This window comes from Argopecten irradians, chromosome 9, assembly GCF_041381155.1.
Source record: "Argopecten irradians isolate NY chromosome 9, Ai_NY, whole genome shotgun sequence".
Taxonomy (NCBI): Eukaryota; Metazoa; Mollusca; class Bivalvia; order Pectinida; family Pectinidae; genus Argopecten; species Argopecten irradians.
In genome coordinates, this window is record NC_091142.1 from 10,972,376 (window position 1) to 10,995,886 (window position 23,511).

Here is a 23,511-nt window from a genome sequence, read left to right on the forward strand (position 1 = left end):
AAAGTAAAACGCAACAATATGATTTAGAAACATATATTAAAAGGTAAAAGTTGCAATTGCGTTACTGTAAACGTTGGGCGAGACTATAAGCCCAACAGAAAAACAGAAGAATCCGGGAGAAAATATGTTCGCTTCTCATTTAAGACGGGCGTTTTAGACAAACAGATATGTTAAAGATGCTCCACCGCCGACAGAGCATAGATGATGTTAATCATTTGAACAATAATTGATGTTTAATCGTGTATATATATTCCTAATTAACACAAAAAATAATGTAAAATAATTTATTTCGCCTTTGGTGCATGCGCAATCAGTACTTCATTCCATGTAGGATATAGTGTCACGGTTTTTTTTCGGGATGCAATTTATTATTTTTCATATTTTTAACTTGAAGGAAAACTAGAAGCTCAAACTTTTCAATGGTGGTAATGGTGTAAAACAAATAACTTTTGTAACTGGAGAAAAATACTAAATCGTCTGCTCCTGTTTTATAGTGAAATAATACCATTTGTCAGTGGTGGAGCATCTTTAAAAAAACCTTAACCCGAAACAGTGGTGAAGTAAACTTCTGTAGCATCATTTTCGTTTATTTAATATGTGAGTTGTCTGATGTTGGGGAGATAGCCATATAAAATAGGAAAGAGTTTCCACGATCGCAAAGAGACGCAAACGTAAATACCGCAGCCTTCCAAAACACACAGTCATTCATACAGGAGAGTTCGTTCTTCACTAAATGATCTTAACTGTTAATTGAACGTTACACCCAACCAGCTTACCAACCCAACTCCATATTAATCTCGTTGGTATAAAGCTGTAATATTATAGCTGTCATAGAAAAAAGTCTATTTATGATTTCCATAGATTATTCGGACAGCAAAATGCTTTTTAAACATTACATATCAGTAATTAGATCATTTCTCCTCAAAGAACTATTTCTATTACGCTAAAAGAGACATTGGTCTAAAGAAATATTTACATTGTCCAAACTGTAGCTCAAGATAAACATCGTATTAACAGCTAAGTCCATCATTCATTTAGATACTGCCTCCCGTTTGTGCAATATGTTACGTGTGTTAATGTACGGTATGCCATCACTGAACTATGTTGGCAAACCAGTCGAGAGGAAGGCATCATTTTTATAGACTGGCGTGTATCGTTCAAGGGACAAAACCCAGAGTCTTCCTTACAAAGGTTCAACTCAAGAGCCTGTGTCAAGGGAAGCGATAGCAAGAATAAATATTAAGCATATGTTTATATTTTCATTATTGTCTTTGTATTAAAAATAATTATTAATAATATTCAATACTTTTCATAACCTTTTTGAATGCGGTTTCAACTGAACATGGGGAATTTGTATTCTAAACCATGGGGCGTGTTGTCCCTTGTCACTATATTGTGACGGAATGGGGTGTGCTGTCTTGTACCTCTGACAATATGCTTCAATGCTGAAATGGGCAAGCGTCTCCGCGATTGCTAGTAGACACAGATCAAACATATCGCAGCCTCCCAAAACGTACAGACATTCAAACCATATGGCATACAGGAATTAGCGTCCTTAAATCACCATAGCTGTTAATAGGACGTAAATAAATCAACCGACCAACCACACCAGTGTAACAGACATAGTACCAGCCATTTCCTTACCTTATTGTCAATGTATTATCACCATCATGTCATATATGGAGCTATGATTCTAACATCCTCATCCATGCATCGTCGGTGAATACAGTAATATTGATAGATGTCGGCGAAATATGTAACTAAATTACCGAATGTATGGCATTAAAATGAGGTTTTTCAATGTAAAACCAATTTTCATGATGTAATACTTACCATAACTTTAGTATGCAAATACGCTACCTACACCCATCTTTGTAGCCCCAACAAACATAAGATTTGAGAATCCCGTCTCCCTACCGTACCTCATCTCGTACTCGACGAGAGTAACATAGAGTGGTCTCCCTTCCTCAAAAACCCTTTATGGAGCCACAGGGGCAAAATGGCTGAGGAGGAAAGGGGAGGAAACAGAAGGGTGGGACTCCATAAAGTTATGGTAAGTATTACATCATGAAAATTGGTTTTACATTGAAAAACCTCAATTTCATTTCAGTAATACGTTACCATAACTTTAGTATGCGAATTCGTCTTACCGTAGTGGAGAGTCCGAAGCCAGGCAGCCCAATCAAACGTCAAATCCAGGAGACAAGCCCCAGTAGGGAGAATAAAAAGGGGTTCCAGGAACCCCCCGAAGGAAAGGGATAAAAAAATGGAATACCTCCCAGAGAAAAGAGGAGTACCATCGTGATGCCTGCCCGCATACAGTTAAAACCAAAAATAAATACCATGTCTAGGGCGGAGGAACAGTCACAGACTGAGCCGCCACAACTGGACCCAAGGAAAACAGTCCCTCAGAATGAGAGGACAGGGACCGGAGGTAAAAGTCAGTGAAAGTAGACTGACCACGCCAAAAGGCAGCAGACATGATGTCCTGGAATGAGGACCCATTTAGGAGAGCCAAAGAAGCTGCAAGGGCTCTAACCTCATGAGCCCTCACCTTACATTTCGCCCGAGATAGATCATTAGATAGCTCATAAGCAATCTTGATCACCTGACATATCCATCTGGAAATGGATTGGGAGGAGATATCCTGCTGACCCTGTTTAATGGGCAAGAATAGACGAGATCGAGTACCTCGCCCCCCCCTAGTTTTATCAAGGTAAAACCTAAGTGCTCGACAGGGGCACAGCAACTGATCATTCTCCTCAGACTCAACAGAGACTGTCAAGGAAGGAATCCTAATGGGATCGGGCGAAAAACCAGGAACCTGATTCTTTGCCAAAAAGGCAGGATCAGTGAGAAGGGTAACGGCAGAGCTATCTCTGGCCCAACGAAGGCACGAAGAGTGAACAGACAAAGCATGGATATCACTCCTTCTACGGCCTGAGGCAAGGGCAAGCAGGAAGACAGTCTTAAAAGTTAAAAACTTTAGGGAGACAGACCCCAAAGGCTCATAAGGAGCCCCCTTCAGTGACTCTAACACAAGAGCTAGGTTCCACTGTGGAGCTAACTGCCGTACCCTAGGCCTGTCCAGACTGAAGCCCCTAATCAAAGCAGACAACGAGGTGGAAGAACCTACCTCTCGCCTATCATGAAAAGACAGTACACTGGCAATAGCCGTGCGGTATCCCGCAATAGTACCAGAGGCGAGATTCCGTTCCCTAAATAAATAGAGAAGGAAATCTGCAATCAGCTGGACAGAAGCCTTGATCGGATCAATCTTCCTGCCGATACACCAATCACAGAAGATCTTCCAGCGTGACTGGTAGACGGCAGAAGAGGAAGACCTAATTGATCGGGCGATGCGGGCTGACACGTCCGAAGAAAAGCCTGCCTGAGCGAGGCCTCCTGAGATAGCTTCCACGCGTGAAGGTGGAGGATCTCGGGACGTGAATGCATCGTCCGTGACCGAGGCTGGCGCAGGAGATTGGATCTGAGTGGAAGAACCAGAGGAATATCCACCAGAAACGACAATAGCTCCGGAAACCATGGTTGTCTCGGCCACAGGGGCGCTATCAGAAGGAGGGAGCAATGATGCGTCCGAAACTTCTGTAGAACCCTGCCCACCAGGTTGAATGGAGGGAATGCATAAGCCTGCATCCCCTCCCAATCCAGAGATAGCGCGTCCACAGCCCAAGCCAATTGGTCTGGCACCGGAGAGACAAAGGTTGGCAGCTGATTGTTCAGGGAAGTGGCGAAAAGGTCTATATGAGGCCTGTCCCACACCTGACAAATGCCCTCGAAGATCGAGGGATTTAGTTGCCATTCTGTCAGAACCGGCTGGCGGCGCCTGGAGAGAGTATCCGCCAGAACATTCAACCTGCCTGGAAGATGCTTGACTAGAATAGTCAACTGCATTTCCTGACAGAGAAGAAGAACACGGATAGCGAGGGCACAAAGGACGTGGGACCTTGTCCCCCCCTGTCTCTCCAGATACGCGACAACTGTAGAGTTGTCCGTAGCCACACAAACCACCTTGGAATGCAGAATCTTTCGAAAAGCCTGCAAAGCCAACAGAACAGCCCTCATCTCCAGCACATTGATGTGCTCGGAGAGCTGATCCCCAGACCATTCCCCCGACCGGCAATGGCCATCGAGGTAAGCCCCCCATCCTGTCATGGACGCGTCCGTGAACAAGGTCATGGTGGGAGCTGGCTTGGACAACGGAACCCCCTGTAGAACATTGTCTTTGAGAGTCCACCACCGTGCAAACTCCTTCACGGACTGGTTGAGAGGAAGCCAAGCCTCCCATTCCCTGCTGGCAGGAACCCAGTTCGCGAGGAGAAACATCTGGAGAGGTCTGATGTGAAGTCTCCCAAGGGGGACTACATCTGCCAGGGAGTTGAGATAACCCAGAAAACTGAGAAACCAACGCACCTGGACGTGTGACCAACTGATGAAGGTCAGAGCAAGATCTCTGGCCTTCTCGAACTTCTCCAAAGGTGGAAGGGCAATGCCCTGAACCGTGTTGAAACGGTTTCCCAGGAAGACAAAGTCTCGAGAAGGGGAGACCTCGGACTTCTCTCTGGAAGGAATGAAGCCGACTTTGAGCAAAAGTTTCAGGACCAGACGGGTGTTCTGCACCAAAGATTCCCGCACTAGGTGGAGCATGAGGGAATCGTCGAAATAGATGTGAACATCTATTCCCCTGGAGTGCAGAAACCCCACAACAACCTGCAGCAGCTTGGTGAAAACCAAAGGAGCTGTCGTGAGCCCGAAAGGCATGGCCCGGAACTGAAAAACCTTCCCGTTGCAAGTGAAACGGAGGAATTTCCGTGCCGACTTCTTGATGGGAATGTGGAAGTAGGCATCCTTCAGATCTACTGAAGTAGCCCACATCCCCTCTCTCACCGAAGCTATGATGCTCCGTGGAGTCTCCATCTTGAAGTGAGGAGAATCTACGTGCCTGTTGAAGGCACTTAGATCTATGATGGGACGCCAAGCTCCGGACTTTTTCCGAACCAGAAACATTCTGGAATAAAAGCCTGGAGTGCATTCCACCATAGGCACCTCCTCGACCGCGCCCTTTAAAAGCATGGTCCTTACTTCCTCCTGGATGGCAAGTGCCTTTTCTGGATCCCCCGGAGGAGGGAAGAAGATAGGTCTTGATGCCAAGGGCGGATCCCGCAAGAGGGGAATGCCCAACCCCTCCTTGACCACAGACAAGGCCCATGTGTCCTCTGTGATTTCCTTCCACTCTGGGAGGAAGAAGGACAGACGACCTCCTACAGGAAGATCGGGACGAGGAAGATCGAGACCCTCCCAGGCGGGAGAATCGCTTCCTAACCCGAAACTGAATCCTGCGGGAGAAGGACCGGAATCTAAAACTGGAGGAGCGGAGTCCTCCAGAACAGACCCCTCGTCTGGAATGGCCAAGGAGGGGGAAAAAGAGTCAGGAACTCTTCTTCTTACCCCCAGGAGGGTTCTTGCCCTTCTTACCCTTCCCCTTGTTGCCCTTGAAGTAAGGCTTCGACTTCGGCTGTGCAGTAGACTGAGGAGCTGAAGTTCTAGCCTTCTTCTTGGGAGGCACGGACCCCTGCGAGGTACTGGCCTTCACGGTCTGCAATCTCTTCAAAAGAAGGGCAGAAGCGACCGAGTCCTCCTTCAAATCCTTCTGAACAGAAGGAAGAGTCCCTCCAAAAAGAGTGGACCCAGAGAAGGGGGCAGTCAACAATCGGGACCGGCAAGGTTCTTCGACCGGGCGGTTTTTCAACACAGAAAAACGCCTAGCCAACAAGACATTGGCGAGCAATGACACCTGTAAAGACGCAAAGGCTCTCAATGCCCTGTTCAGGGCAGAGGTAACTCTGTCCTGAATGTCGGCCTGCTCTGTCTCAGATATCCGACTCTCAGGCACATCGGATACCCTATATAGACTAACCGTCAGAAAGTCTATATAAGACAGAATTTGAATGGAAAGGCGCAGCAGCCTCTCCATCTTGTGGTGCTCCTTGGAGCCGAACACCACCTGGTCCACTGACTTGCCGGGCCAAGCTGCCAATTCTCTAGACTCCAGCTTAGCTGGCTGAGAGGACAGCAGTCCATCGTGAATGGCATAATCAGAGGCCTGAACCTCTGATAAATCACCAACACTGAGCTGCAACCCGGCAAACCCAGGCGTGCGAGATGAAGAAGAATTCTTCTCCATAACTCGAGACTGGGCAGTGGCCAGAGCTGAAGACACAATAGTGCCTTCTGGCAGTGAGCGATCTGACTGAGCAGATGCCCGTGGAGCCACCAAAGAACCCAAAAGGGTGGTGGACTCCGGGATGGATGATGCGGAAGGTGGTGGGCAAACCTCCGCCCCGAGAATCCGAGATACATCGGCCCTAAGGGCCCGCATCCCAGACAAAACCTGCTGGGCATCCACCTCAGCAGCCTCGAGGTCACCCTCCTCCTGGAAATCTTCAACCTGAGGATCTGCATCCGACAAACCAGATTGGTCAATATCGGAGCAGCCAGGGGAGAGATGAACAACATCATCATCCTCTGCCGAACCCACGACCTCACAGTCCATATCCTCCTCGTTGCCTGGACCCGAGGTCCCAACGGGGAGAAAAGGGCCAGCAAAAGAGACAGACTCAGGAAAACTCTCCTGAGCAGGCTCCAACAAGTGGCGTTTAGGAGCCGAACTCCTAACTACAGAAGCTGAGGGCTTCGACCTAATGGTCGAAGCTCGACCCTTGGACTCGGAGACAAACGGGACTGCACGAGAAGCAGAAGTCCTAAAGGTCCGGCGAACCTTTCTAGGACCGGCACCCGAAGCAGCAGTAGGTTGGGGGGGAGCAACCGAACCGCTGACAGGTCTCCGCGAGGGAGAGACCAAACTCCAAGGGTTCCAAGAAGGAATAGCCATGGGGTTAAAACCGTATCCCTGAAAATACGGAAAAGGTCCCGTGGGTTGGGAGTGACCCCAGAACTGGCCAAACTGGCCTGCCTGAGACTGGGGCTGGCCAACCTGACCAAAGGACGAGGTTGGACCACCACTCCCTCCAAGTGGAAACCCGGACATGTATGGGCTAGGCCCATAACTGCCGGGATGCTGCTGAAACCCAAAACCATCCGCAGGCTGGTTTGGGGGGCCCAAGGATGGTTGCCCGCAGGCACCCGTATACCCTAAGCCAGGGGGAAAAGGAGGCCGAAAATCGGACACCTGACCAACAAACCCAGGACCCTGAGGATGACCCCCTGGGAAAACCGAGCCAGCACACTCAGGAGCGGACCTAATAGGACCGGGACCAGGTAACTGGACGGGAGGGAAAGTTGGACCAGAATTGATGCCGGGATTAGAGAGCTGCGCATCACTAATCCCAGTGGAAACGGACAAACCAGAAAGGAAGTCTGTAGTCCCTGAACCCAAACTCGGACGAATAGGTCCGGCATCAAGACCGCCCCCAACAGCAACACCACCTGGAATGCCGGAGCCGCTGACAACGTCAGAGACCGGCGGCTGGTAGTCCCTACCCGAAGGCAAGCATGGAAGCTTACGAGCATTCCCAGCCAATTCGACCCTAGACCGAGAAACGTCAGGGTCAGGCTGCCCCTCCCCTACTCCAGGAACATCCTGGACAGGAGGGACCACCCCCTGATCTCGAGAAGAACCTGTAGAGACAGGAACTACCGAGACAGGAACAGAAACAGAACTAGAAGCCTGCTTCCTTCTCCTCCCGTAAGATGAGGACGAATCCCTCTTACGGGAGGACGAAGATCGCCTTGGTGTAATGCCGGCCTGGCCAAGAGCCTCTCCAACTGGACAAAGTTCACAAGGAGAGGACTCATGACAAGGGCGACATAGGGGACATGCATCATGTGGGTCCCGTTCCTCATAGAAATGGGAACACCCATGAGCAGACCCCTGACGCTGACCCGAGCGGGACATACCAGGCATTACAACGACAATTACGTAAACAAGGTAAGAAAATTACGTCAAAAACGTAAAATATAAGCAACACACGCTAAACACGTAAAAAACAGTGTTAGGTGACACAAATCTTACCTAATAACAACGGCAACGAAGCCTCAGCGACGAAAAACCGAACAAAAAACAAACGTAAACAAACCGGAAACAGCGAGACGTCACCAGTAATGACGGATAGCACGGAACACCGGCAAGCACGTGGAACAGTCAAAAAACGGCCGAAAAAGGCACAAAAAACGAATGACAGTACAAAAAGAAAACAACACAGGGCAGATGGGTAAACACACAACTGAATGTGTGAAAAAATTTGACTAAAACGTCAAATAAATGGACCTAACAGCGAAACGAAATAGACACAATGCAATTGCCGTCCGAGCTGTGTAGCGCCATAAAGGAAAGAGGAAGGGAGACCACTCTATGTTACTCTCGTCGAGTACGAGATGAGGTACGGTAGGGAGACGGGATTCTCAAATCTTATGTTTGTTGGGGCTACAAAGATGGGTGTAGGTAGCGTATTTGCATACTAAAGTTATGGTAACGTATTACTGAAATGAAAATGGGAATCGTATCAGTGTTCTGACAAATGGTGCACACTCGAGGCGATATTTGGTACACACGTACATATGGTCATGTTTACAGTGTCGATCGATAGGAAACGCTGTGATATCAGACCGTCTGTGTGTATCTATTAAATCATTACACTATTGCCTGTAGCATATTTCGTTTGTATTGTTTATAACATGGCTTTGTTTTGGTTTGGTTTAATTAAAACATGGCAAGTCAAGGAAAACATCATATGGTATAATTGCACTAAAACTAAGAAAATTTCATCATTTAATGTAAAATATACAACCGTTAGCTTCTGTGCAACGGGAATTTCAGTATTACATGCATTGTGAATATGTTTTTTAATATATTTATGATAACATGTTTCGGTGATTTTTTTTTTAATAACTCTTAATCTTGTCCGAGATTGTTGGAGTGATAGGTATACATATTCGGTAAAGCCCATCTTACATAAACACGACGAAAACATGTCACATAAAAGTATTGTTATAAATCCTTATGAAAAAGTAAAAGAAAAATGCTGACTTATTCCACGGTTTTGTCTGTTTGATTTATTAACGTCCTATAAACAACCAGGGTCATGTAAGAAGGACGGTCTTCAGTGTATGTGGTGCTAAGTGCAAGGTGAGTGTTTTGGAGGACTGCGGTATGTTGTGTCTTCTAGTACAGTGGAGCTCTTGTACTTTTTATAGTGCTATATCACTGAAGCATGCCGTCGAAGACCCAAGCAACATACCCGATCCGGTCACATTATACTGACAACGGGCGAACCAGTCGTCCTACACCCTTAATGATAAGCGCTAAACAAAAGCATAAACGACAACTTTTATAAACAATGGTGTATGTGTCTCGGCCAGGCAACAAAAACCAGAGCCTACCTCACAGGGGCGATCGCTCAACAGAAGCCCAGGCCAAAAATGAGGCGGTGTCAAAGGTGACGTTAGGAAGAATAAAGTCAAGTCAGGAAGAAAAGAAACGGTAATACCCTAAAGCAGCAGGCAGATTTTCATGCAATAGGAACAGCAGGCACATTTCCAACGCCCTACCTGCACTTTTATCAGACGTAACCAACACGCATCCATAATGACGCCGATCATGCTATCCGTCGCACTGTACACACTGACCACATAAGATATTAAAAGTTATCATCAGCAGCAACCCAAACCATTCAAGTTGTGTAAAATTATCCTTGAAGGACCAATATTCGATTTTTAAGTATTTATTCCTATTGGTCATGGAAACAGACGAAACACTCTGATTACATATAACGCTATGTTTTAATCAGTACCCACCAAAAATTTCGGGTAAGTTGAATCGCCAAAATATTTTTTTAATAACACAAAATATGGGCTATGAATGATATTAATCACTTGAACAATAATTGGTGTTTAATCGTGTAAATATATGTTTAATTAACACAAAAAAAATAATATAAAATAATTCATTTTGCCCTTAGTACATGCGCAATCAGTTCTTAATTTCATATAGGATATAGTGCCACGGAATTTTTTCGGGATGCAATTAATTATTTTTTGTAACTTTAACTTGAAGTAAAATTAGAAGCTCAACCTTTCCAATGGTGGTGATGGTGAGTAACTTTTGTAACTGAAGAAAAATACTAAATCGTCTGCTCGTGTTTTTGATAGTGAAAAAATACCATTTGTCAGCGGTGGAGCATCTTTAAACTACAAATGTTCTGATTAATCATATACTGTACTGTTATTTACATTTCTTCTGGATTTCAATTTAATTTCAATAATGTAATTAAGAACGTCATATTTACTAATTAGAGTTATTGATTAACACAATTTTATTTTTATATACCAAGTGCCAGACAACTCTACTTCTAGTTAACGCTTCGACTAGATGTTGCGTCGAGATAATCTTAATACACCTACTCTATTTACATTTTAAGTAAACACATTTTTGCTTTGGTCACACGATAAAGGGCGTTTCCGGTTGACTTCTTATTAAAGCGACTAATACTTAAGATTTCACCGTTGAAATCAGAAGTCAAGCATTATGCAACTTTTTACATATCCTAATTTACACTTTCGTTAAATTATAAAATTGATAAAGTGCCGACAAGTAATAAATCTAACGTTTAATATCGGTAAATTCAACCGAACGGAGAAAGCCGAATATATCATACGTGGACAGAGGAAGTTCGCGAATGGAGCATGCTGCTTGCTGGTATTTTTTAGTTGTTTGTTTGATTAATTAACGTCCTATTAACAACAAGGGTCATGTAAGGAAGCCTCACATGCATGCGGTGTGTAGTGTGTATGACGTGCATGGTGATATGGTCTTATTTCATTGTTGACTCGGGGAATTGTTAAATGTATGTCGTCGCTTGGCTGCGAGGTAGAAAACACGATCTTCTTTTCATTTAAAAACTTTATTCACTCATTTATTAGAGAGCTCCACATAAGGGGAGATAACACATATGAACTAAAACTCTGAACAGCAGACAAAGGGAGACAACATATCAATCATCAACACATCTAGCAATGGTAGATATTATGGGGGTATTGGAATACTCATCAAACACGAATTAAAAAAGCACATTGCCATCTTGGAAAATTCTAGTTCAGAATACCAGTGGATCAGACTGAACAAATCTTACTTGAATGATTTATATATCTGTGTTGCATATATGCCTCCAGCATCCTCCCCATACCTATCCCACAATAATATTGATATTTTTGAACTTATACAAAATGACGTTCTCTCTCTAAAAGATAGAGGCGATATTATGTTATGTGGTGATTTTAATGCTCGCACAGCAAGTGAACAAGATGTAATTCTTTCCGATTCTGATCAATATTTACCATTGCACGACTCCTATAAAATTGATAACGCTGTATTTACTAGAAAAAGTTGTGATGAGGTGCTAGACCAGAGAGGCAAAAATTTATCAGATTTTTGTATAACAAATCAGATAAGAATTGTGAATGGCAGATGTTTGGGCGACGCATTTGGAAAATTTACATGTTTTAACTTTCATGGTTCCAGTGTTGTTGATTATCTTCTGGCAGACGAAAAGATACTGAACCAAGTATTATCCTTCCAAGTCTCAGATTTTTTCGCCACACTGTCCGACTGCCACTGTATGTTATCCTGGAAGATACTAGCTAAATTTACTAATCATAGTCACCGCTCTACGCAAGAGAAAGATGCAGTTTTTAAATCAGGTTTCAAGTGGGACAAAACCTCACCTGATAAATTTATTAACGCCATATCTTCCAATGAAATTAGGAAAACCCTACACGGACTGGCAACCTCATCATCTACTAAACTTGATAGCGACAAGGGTATTGACTGTGCCGTTTCTCAATTAACCAATTGTATTATAACAGCGGCCGAGGCTTCACTTAAACCAACCTGTATGAGGCATACCACCTCTAAAAAGAAAAAACCTAAGAGCAAAAATTGGTTTGATGACGACCTCAGGGTAATGAGAAGAAGGGTAATAGATAATGGTATATTATACTCTAAAAATCATAAAGACCCCATTATCAAAGGGCGATACTACAAACTTTTCAAACAAAATAACAAAGCTAGGAAACAGAAATTCAGATCCTCTAAACAAAATATTCTGAATCAACTGGATGCACTGTCATCATCTAACCCTAAGCTTTATTGGAGCTTAATAAATGATCTTAAAGAAAATTATCAGACCTCTAATTTAGATCCCTCCATTGACAAGGATCAATGGGCCAAACACTTTCAAAAATTAAATAAACCCTGTTTCTCATTCCAAAGAAGGATTCAAGAACTAGAAAACCTGGTAGTCGATAAAGAAAATCAGTCCCTTAAAGGGTCCGAAACTCTGGATAAAACAATTACACTTAAAGAAATTAGTTCCGCAATTTCAAAACTTCAATCTAGCAAATCTGCTGGTCTTGACATGATATCAAATGAGATGTTGAAGTATGGCCAAGGTCAGTTGCTACCTAGCCTCCACGCAATATTTAACGCTTGTCTTTCAACGGGTTTTTATCCACCCTCTTGGTATTAGGGCTACATAACGCCCATTTATAAATCAGACGATACCACCGACCCCAATAATTATAGAGGGATTACCATCACTAGTTCCCTAGGGAAATTATTCAATAGCATTCTAAACAACAGACTCGACAACTTTCTACAAGAAAACAAAACTATTAATCCCTGCCAAATAGGGTTCACAAAAAAGGCCAGGACAACTGACCATATGTTCATACTTAAGACGATTATCGATAAATACTGAAAGTCAACAAGCAACACATCTATGCATGTTTTGTTGATTTTCGTAAAGCATTTGACAGCGTTATACATAGTGGACTTAAATTAAAACTACTGAACCTTGGTCTCAGTAACAACTTCTACACTCTAATTAAAAAAAATGTATATACATAGTAAGTCACGAGTGAAGGTAGGCAACATTTTAACCGACTCCTTCTCTTGTAAACTAGGTGTCTGACAGGGAGATAATTTGAGTCCTAACCTGTTCAAAATATTTCTAAATGATCTATCTAAATATTTGGAAGACTCTCAAGATCCAGTCTACCTTCAGTCTTCACCTCATAATTGTCTGATGTACACAGATGTATGTTGTCCTTCTTTCAGCCTCAGCTGCAGGCCTCCAGAGGAAACTCGATTTTTAAATTCATACTGCACAGACTGGTGTCTTAATGTGAATATTAAAAAAACCAAAGTGGTTGTATTCAATCATTCGGGTCGTCTGATCAAATTACCCTTTTTATTCCAGAACAATACAATTGAATGTGTCCACACTTATAAATACTTAGGATTAATATTCTCTGCCTCTGGCACTTTTTCAGTAGCCAGAAAAGAATGTTGTAATAAAGCCCGGAAAGCATACTTCAAACTCCGTAAAGACTTTTTATCATTTAATCCTTCAGTAAAAACTAGTCTGAATGTGTTCGACCATACAATCAATCCGATTTTGCTATACGGTTCTGAAATTTGGGGCTGTTTTGATACGAATGCACCAAGATTTAAAAGAAAATCGCCCACTCTAGATGATATCTACAACAATTGGGAAAGCGAGCTTCTGCATTTTGCAAATTTCTCCTTGGTGTACACAAAAAAAGTACGAACTTCGCTGTACGATCGGAACTTGGACGCTTTCCGATCCATTTTAATATAATCAAGGGGATGGGCATGTACTGGTATCATCTTGAACATACAGCGCACCAATTTCCCCTGCTACATGAGGCTGTATTATGCTCTAAATTATTATATGAAAACGGTAAATCTTCATGTTTCAGTTGTATCAATTCTATCTTTTCAATGACTAACACAAATAAGAGCATAATCAATAAATCTGAATATCGATTCAAACGCATTCTTATTAAAAGTCTTCGTGAACAAGTTAATAATTTTTAAGATTGTACAAAATTATCGATCTTGTTTTACATTCCCATTTTAAAAATTAAAAGCCGTTTCGGAAAGGTATCTACAGAAGGCCGTCCTTTAATGTCCCTGGCTGTTAACAGGACGTAAATATGAATTATGTTATACCTGTTGTCCTGTATAGTGCTTTCTTACAGTTTCTTTCTTACAGCGCTCTCCCAGTATACTAAGCGCTTAGGATGAGCAAAAATTGTCATTTTCATAGAATATGGTGAGCCCAGAAGACAGAGCCCGCAGGGGCAAGCGCCAGGTGAAGGCCAAAAAGTAGGAAAATGTCAAGGGAGACGTTAGGAAGATGATAAAAGATAATAACCTAAATTTCGTCGCCTTTTACGATCATTTAACTTACTGCCTACAGGGGCCTCCACAATCACAAGGAGACACAACACAAATATACCACAGCCTCCCAAAACATAGACTTCCACACATCGCAACGCATTGTACACACGCATGAGTGGCTGTCCTTAAATAAACCAGTTTGTTAATAAACGTTAATCCGATAAACTAAACCATCGGGATCACAAAATGTTGTAATTATTCCTATCTAATTCATAATGTATATTAGATTTCTATATATAATATTAAAATTACCATTCCGTTAAAAATTGGGCATACTCTCGATCAATTTATATAATACAGATTTCCGACTAGCGGTGGATGTTCTGGTATCAGTAATACTGCCTTCATAGCGATGATATATATATACAAATGTATATGTAGTATGCACTGCTACAATGGGAGTGTGAAGGCTGTAATAAATTATGGTAAATACTGCAGCCGTTATAAGATGGCGGTCCCTTCCCCGCTGAAGCCTGGACGTTTCAACGTCAAAGGTAAACCATTTCTGTGTTGAAAACGTATTGCTCCAGTAGTTAATGTGAAATGATTGTCGTTGTTCTTATAGATGTCAGGTTTCTTAGAGTACGAAATAATATCGCTACAGTGTAAACCATTATTGTTGGTCTGGTATACCTGTAACACCATGTTGATCGATCATTGAAACGTCTGGCGACTTACCAGCTACACATATGTGTAGATGTAATGTTTATTTCATATGTATGTATTTCGTTATGAATTCAATGAATTTTATCTGTAAGGTGTTATTTAACATCAGACTAGACTGGCAATAACTCCGTACATAACATTTATACATGTACATAAACAATATGTTTATGCTCCGCGAATGTTTGTCTAGACAAAATATTGTTCGTTGATGTAAAATGGGAGACAACTCTAATAACCATATGCAGAATCTCGTACGTCCACCAGTTTGACTTTTATTTCTTTTATTTACTTATTGTTTTCATTTTTTTCTTATAATGTTGTACATTTTGAAATCTAAAAGCTGGGCAGTTTTTTTATTAAACATATAAGGACGGTCTCCCAAGTATGCGATGTGTAGCTTTTATTAAGTGCGGAGAGTTGATGTTTATAACAAACATGGATTAAAGTTAATATTATAATTTAGGTAAATTTTGTTGAAAGGATTGTCGGTTAATATTATATAGTGTTTTAAATTGTGTTTCAATTAAGCCAAGCGCCGGAAACACAAGCACTTCAGATAGATGAAAGAGAATTACATTTTGCCTCTTGTAATAGTAGAAATTTCAATTTCAATGTAGAATGTACATGTTTACTTTACTTTATGTATGTCTTGCATTAATGTATTTTCTAATGAAAATCCACAAGAACAATTTTACATCAAAATTTTTAAGATTCCAAAATCAAAACAAAAATAAACAATTGGCATAGAATTTAATTTTTTAAATGAGAAACCGAGAGGGGTTAGATTCCTTGACAACATTTCAGGGTGGGGTTGGGATTGGGTTCGTAAAAGGAAAACAAATCACTAACTGTGTCAAAATCAAACTATCTAATGATAGCCTAAACATATAATCGAAAACATTAACTAATACAAGAATGTATTTCTTTCTTGAAATGTCGAGCACAATGTTGTCTGTATCGTAGTGCTTCACAACTTAAAAGACTGATAATTGGAAAGTTTCTATCTTGAGTTAGATAAATTATAAATATTGCATGTACGTGGTATTTCAACAAAACCCGCAGTTGATAAAAAGTTTTTTTAAAAATTTACCCCGAAGTTTTTTTTTATGTAAATGTACAATTATCTGTTCTCGTTCAATTTAACAAGTTATGTTAGATTCCCTTTCTCCAATTAAAACCACACATAACAACATCCTGTAATCGAAAATTGGGTTAGGTTTATCCAATATAGCAACCCGATTGTGGAGTTTCAAAAGTTTCAAAACGCCATCCAAAAGTCGTGATGATTGATACTATTTGTTTATATTTGGCTTTAATGACCTCTACATTGTATGCTTCGATGGTATCTACCCTTAACGTTGATTACGTAATTGTACTCACCAGTAGATGGTTTAACAGCTGTTTGACTACTTTATGACATTAATACCAGTCCGTCTTTGCATATAACAGAGTTAGCTCCCTTGCGGGTAGGTATCGATTGTTTCGTCATTATTTTGTGAGCGCAATTCACGTCGTTTTCTCCGAAACGTATGACGTTACGCTCGCAAACACTTGACGTCACAATCAATACCTACTCGCAAGTGCAGATAACCCTGTAATATGCAAAATCGGAATAGAGAGGGAAGACAGAGTTATCATAGTCTCACTGTATCAACTGCAAAATAAAATGTAATAAACTAAAAATAAAGCATACAAATTGTAGGTAACAGTAAAAGGAACAACAAATCTTACAGCTAAATGTTCAAAATATAATCAGTTGTCACAATAAAGTAGATGTATTAATAATTTTGATACCGCGGCTGTGGTAGATATATAACTACAGAAGAGCTTCTTAATATTAAAGATAACTTCTGTTATCATACATAAAGGGCGAGAGTTCCACTTTACAAGAAGGCACAACACGAATATACCGCAGTCTCCCAAAACATGCACTGGTAGGTCGTCCTCTTACATGACCCTGGCTGTTAGGAAGTTAATAATCAATCCAACAAAAAAATCGCAGGATATTTAATTTCACTAAATTCGCGGATACATGATGGTCTGATGTTCTTGATTGTCAAACCAAAGATACTGTCAAACACCAGTCTAAGCTTTAAACTCTCGTCTTGTGTTTTTTAAGCGAAATAATTCATATTTTGCTCGTCCTTTTTTGTTTTGTAAAGTATACTGTACGTTTTAATTTAGTAAATTGAAATGAAAGAATATAAATATAAGTGCGGATGCTAAGCTTGATGTCGGAAATTCATCAATTTACTTTTGTAAAATGTATAATCCTTATAAGTGAATTAGTTGGAAAAATCAATTTACTTTTGATTATAATCCTTTATGGTTAAAAGTTGTTCATTTAGGATGATGATAGTTTAGAAGTATATATGAATTAATTAACATTTGCTTAGCCGTATAAGTTTTATTAGTTTTTGATAGTTTATATTTCGCGACCTCACCAATAGCCTGCGAAATCGCGGAAAATGCTATTACTGTGATAAGATAAAAACGATATAAAGCCAGTATATCAATAATCCGAAATAAAAGGCCAAAATAAATTCAAATTAAAATAAAAAAACATTCCTATGAAATATGTATTCAGTCACTCTAGAGCCTTTTTCAGCCCAAATTCCAAAAGTATTCCCGTGAATCATAGTGTATAGGCTAAACATTCGTCAGTCTGCATTATTCGTCACTGACGACTTTATAAACTGCTTAATATTTTTTTTGTATCTGTGTATTATTTGTGAATATTTATTGACAGGTTACTGCTTGGAGATCATTTTAACTCAAAACAGTAACGTATCGGAAGTAGGCTTAGACTGCTCTTGGACCTAACAACTCAAAATGGAAGACAACGAAATGGGGTTACCGGCGCTCATCTACGACGTCCCGACTTCATTCAACACGCCTTTGGCTCGAAGTCTGTATGGTATAGCAACACCTGTCATAGTTATACTGACCATCCTGAACAACATCATGGTAGTTATCACGATGTATACCGATCCACCTAAAAAGGGATCGGCTTCCCGCGTACAGCATTCGGCCATTGCCTGCTGCAACTCTCTCGTCGGAATTCTCCAACTTCCGGTCCTCTTCTACTACTTTTCCGGTCCAAGTTTTCCCACAAATATCTCCAAACCGTGGTGCGGAACTCTCCGAATTTTAGGATTTGTACTTCCGCATACTATTCACACCATTTCCATGTGGCAATTCGTTGGCCTGTCGATGCAGCGATATCTTGTGTTTAGATTTCCGTTCTCATGTGTGACTTGGTATAACATCGAGAACATGACAAAGCTGGTAAAAATCATAACATGTGCTGGCGTAGTAGTCAACATTCCCAAATTCTTCGATTTCAAAATAATTGATTTTGAAGAAAACATGGCATCGAATGATATTGCTTTCGATATGAATAGTACTTTGTCTTGCAGGGCGGAGTATCGTTTTGTTGACGGTAGGCAAGTTTACTCATTGTTTACAAATTGGTTTATGGCAGTGACTGTCCATATCATCCCCTGTGTGACGCTTACAGTCCTGTATATCCTGCTCATATCAGCTATCTACAGGAATAACACCAGGCGCCAAAATCTGTCCAGGAACAGCAGACTTGGGAGACGCCAAGCCATAAACCAGACGATCAAAGAAAGCAGCGTTCTGGTTATAATGACCTTGTGTCTTATTGTTGAAATACCATCAGCAATCGTACGGGTAGGAAAGCTCATTTTCATTCAGTTGGACGTCACTTCCGGGGATGGTACTTCCGGTGAAGGAAACGCAATTATTTTGACACATTTCTTTACACTTTTGAGTTATTATTTCTATGTGTACATCTACCTCATTATGAATTATGATTTTAGAACCACTTTCTTGTCAATTGTACGAAAATGGCGACCGGCGTAAATACGGGACACCATAGAATTACGCATGCTGAGAAGAGATGTATAAAAAGAGTTGGAAGAGGTATTGGAAAAGGTATTGGAAAATGAATGAAATACTAATATAAAAAGATTTGTTAATATTAGGCTAATTGAATTTTTTATACGTTTGAAAACTTTTAATAGAATCCGTTAGATAGTGCCAAAGAAACCCTTAATGTTCATTCCTTTGAAATACAAGATTACCCGTCAAAATATGTCATCTAAATAAGTTACTACATTTACATAGCTTTGATATAGAAAGCATATATTCTTTTATAAGGTAGCATCTTATTTTCCTTATTATACTGGTGTAATACAAATTGCATTGTTAAATATATTTTAATCCCCAGTGTAGGCTATCCCAGTAAACAAACCTTAAACACATCTCTATTTCTCAACTGTGAATATAAAACGAGTTTGAAAATGTTATTGTGTTCTTAAAATCTATTAGCTTACTATTAACAATTAATTTGTCATCACATCTCCATACCGATAACACATGTCGTCATATGTTTCATGGCATCGGTGGGGTGTGTTGCTTGGTGTCTTCGGCGGCATGCTTCAGTGATATAATATTACAAAAAGGGTAAGAGTTCCACTATACAAGAAGACACAATACGAATGTACCGCAGTCTCCCAAAACACGCACCATGCACTACATATACGCTACACATCATACACATGAGAGGTCGTCCTTACATGACCCTGCCTGTTACTGTAAGTAGGACGTTAATTAATCAAACAAACAAAAAACGTACTTATTACCGCAAAGTAACTTTCAGTGAACCTTCAATCAGATTTACATTATGAATTTTTCATTTGTTTGGTGTTGAAACGTCATTTTAGACTATGATCTGACGTAATATTAGTCTGGTTCCCTGCTGCAAATGCTCCGATAGCTCTGCGCTATTTAGAATAGCGCAGAGCTATCGGAGCATTCGCAGCAGGGAACCAGACTAACGTAATATTGTTTATAAAGATATAAATGAATGGTGTGCTCTTTCAACCTTTGCGGCAAGCCAGGTGTTTTATGAAATTCCTCATGCTGTTGCTGTGTTAAGGGAAGTCATATCATGATAAAAGAAAGAATGTTTTAACTTTGTTGTTTAGGGTATTGTACATAAAAGTAAATTGTACTATTTATTATCAGTTTTCAAAGCTTTTGTGCATGTGCTATCACATTCATTGTGTTAGATATTGTACACAAATGTCAAATATTTGTAATTATCAATTTACAGCAGTCTTGTATATAATCCATTTTTGTAGTGTTAAAACAATGCCCCATTGTGTTCATATGTTCCTTGTGTTTTACAGTATTAGATTGTAGTAACAGAGGTCTGGTGCAAAATTCTTATTGTATGTGTGCTAATTTGGTGCGGACTAACACGGTATCCTTAAGATTCAGGTAATCACATGAATAGAGACATGCTTCCGTTATGTTCTGAATACGTGTTCCATTTTTCGGTGACGTCACCTCCGCAGAGCACGGGGTTCAAGCTACATTTTCGGTACTTGTATTTTCCCCTCCTTTTTTCTTATTTTTTTTCTTCTCTTTATTTTTCACATTCAAAATTATATTTTTAAGAAGTTCTTACTCATGAAGGTAGTAATATATTATAATGCATTTATTAATTATTGCTACTTTTGAATAAGTTAGCTCAATATGAAAGCATATGTATTTACATGTGCAGAAACATGTATTGTACGAAGTTGGCATTGTTTGGATAGTGAAATCATATCTAAATGCAGTTAAACCTTGATAATAAGATAATTGAGATGTGATACTATATTAGTACAACTATTAAAGTTTTAATTCTACAGCTCTAAGTTTAGTCCATTTTGAAATAGCATAAATAATCGCGCAAATAATGTATATAAAACAGTCAAATATCTCAATTATTGTTTATTTAGCGGATTTTACAACTACATATCAGTATATCTGCTCCAAGAATTCGCTAATGAAGTTTTATTATGATCAAAAATGATTTTGTTAGCTATTTGTTTCCTACATGTTTAGAGCCCGTCTTGGTAAAGTAGATATTATGAGGAAAATGTCTATAGTTCACATAAATCCAACACATATTTTCTTTAACAAAATTCGGAAAACGAATTTCAAGCATGGACGTCCTCATAATATCTTATTATTTCTATGATTACGTATTTAGGGGAACTCAAGAGATGGTATATTTTTGTCTTGTAAAATGATGTTATGATATTATGTGTATGTGTGTCATATATCTCACATAAATATGATTATATAAATTAATTGTTGTAATTCCATGATAGCCTCAAAAGCCGAGTACATTTCAAATTAACCTTCGCTTACGATAACAAAGACGTTTAAATATTTAAGGATGTTCCACCGCCGACAGAGCATACGTCAGCGGTGGTGCACATGTACGTTTATTACACATGTATTACGTCATCACTTCGTGCTGATAGCTACATGTAGCATTTTAAAAAGTGTTTTTTTACTTAAATTTTTAAACGACTAATTATGAACTGTGATAGAAAACATTTTATAAGATTGTGTCTAATTAACACGCACACACACACACACACACAAAAATGCTGATAGCTACATGTAGCATTTAAAAAAATGTTTTTTTTTTTAATTTTTTAAACGACTAATTATGAACTGTGATAGAAAACATTTTATAAGATTATGTCTAATTAACACACACTAAAAAAATGTTGATTGCTACATGAAGCATTTAAAAAAAAAAGTTTTTTTTTGTAGTTTTGAAACGACTAATTATGAACTGTGATAGGAAACATTTTACATTTTACACAATAGTTTTAATTCTTGTTATGAAATATGATTTAGTCCCTCGTAATTTATTTTATCTAGTTTTCTATATATAGATCCTAAATCCATTTATATTTTAATTGTGTTGAATAAAACATGTGTACAAAGTTATAATATACTTGATTTATTTATCCCGTATGACAACAGGGTGACACCGGGAATATTTTCTCTATCTTAACAAAGCGTAGCCATTTATTTAACTATTTTCCTTGAGGTTTTGACCTTTGATATTTCCTGAAAGCAAACGTTGAATCACATTGTTTACTAGCTTTATACGTGGTCTATTAAAATAAAATCATGATTATCTGGTACATTCTAGTACATGGCTGTGCATTGTCGCTTTTGACCAACTGGAAACAGCTAATAATAGCCACCAAACCATGCCACTTGAGGCACTAGCAGATGTTGAAGTCTATACATTGCTCTATGAAAGAACGTTGTACAAGGCTATGATGGTAGTGAAATGCCCAGTGTCTTAGTCAATCTGTATCACAACTAATAAGCGACTGGCTGGATATACTTTCAGAATTATCTTATCCGTAGGAACGGAACCAAGAAATAGGACAGTGGTAGAATGCCAGACATCTTAACTATATACTTTGTTTAGTTGATTAATTAACGTCCTGTTGACAGCCAGGGTCATTCTAAGGACGACACGCGTGTTATGAGAGATTCTTGTTGTGTTTTCTTGTATATCAGAACTATTGCCAATTTTATGGTGCTATATCAGTGAAGCATGCCATTGAAGACACCAAGCAACACACCCTACCCAGTTACATTATACTGATGAGTGAACCAATCGTCCCAGTCCCTGTATACTTAGTGTTAAACAGTGACAGAAACTACCACGTTTAACCACAGACAATAGGCCAAAGAGGTGGATGGTAAGTTATAGAATTCTAGACATCTTCACAAGCAATGGACAAAGAGATGGGGCGAGTTGTATAAAGACAGACATCGTAACATTCATATCCAACAATTTCATCACTAAATAACAGGTTTGAAATTTTGACGGATTTGGTGGCCAAAAATAGCCTTAATCATGTATAGTCCTTTAAAGGAAAATACCAAATATTGTATACACAAAAATGAAAACAAAGTGCTTTAAAGTAACCACTTGCACCATAACCAATCTTCAGAGAGAAAGCAATAGAATACAAGACACCTTAACCACTGAACCATTACAGGCCCCCTGACAAAAGTGAAAAATAAAGAAAAGTCGAGAACACTTGATGACATTATGATAATACATTTAATCTCAATAGTTTAGTTGTTAAAGCATCATTACATATCACAGAGAGGCTTGCAATGATAGAAATATAACTCTGAAATAAAAATGTATAACTTAGATTGGTAAAATGGTTCTGTATGAGACATGTAATAAATGAATTATAAAATGATACAATGGTGTAAGATTGCAAGTAATCATGTTCCATATAAAATGTTCATATGGATACATGTATATATAAATGTGTATACAATGGATCAATATATTAATAATAATGTTCAAAATAAAAATATAAATAAATTATTTCTAAATTATCATCTAATTTACCTTAACTAGAGTTCATAAAATCCTATGCTACTTTGTATGTATAATTTTATAACAAGATCAGTAAAATTCATTTACTTGTTCATTTTTTGTGCTCATTTTCAATCTTTTTTCCCCATGATTTAGTAGGCTTTATTTGTTTAAAATTTTGTACAAAAAAATTATCAATTTCATTTTTTTAAAGAAAAGTAAAGCATGACAAAATTGCTTTATTCTTTAGAAAAAATGTTATTTCAGAAACAGTGATAGTATTATATATTAAAGTTTTAAATTTTGA

The 23,511-nt window shown here is 39.5% G+C and overlaps 2 protein-coding genes across 3 annotated transcripts in view; one reads left to right on the forward strand and one right to left on the reverse strand.

The window, feature by feature from the left end:
- The window catches only part of LOC138331433 (uncharacterized), a 44,147-nt gene extending 27,642 nt beyond the window's left edge, over positions 1-16,505 (reverse strand). The window contains exon 1 of one of the 2 annotated variants that reach the window (XM_069279041.1): positions 16,349-16,505. The gene's annotated coding sequence lies outside the window, so the exon portion shown is untranslated. Of the gene's footprint in view, positions 1-1,644; positions 1,773-16,348 lie in introns of those variants that run through there. The other variant, XM_069279042.1, reaches the window with a different exon arrangement.
- Positions 14,690-18,921, forward strand: LOC138331432 (sex peptide receptor-like). Its single transcript, XM_069279040.1, has 2 exons — positions 14,690-14,796; positions 17,718-18,921. Exon 2 carries the CDS (start codon positions 17,801-17,803, stop codon positions 18,854-18,856), a length of 1,056 nt encoding a protein of 351 aa, XP_069135141.1. The 5' UTR covers positions 14,690-14,796; positions 17,718-17,800; the 3' UTR covers positions 18,857-18,921.
- The last annotated feature ends 4,590 nt before the right edge of the window (positions 18,922-23,511 follow it).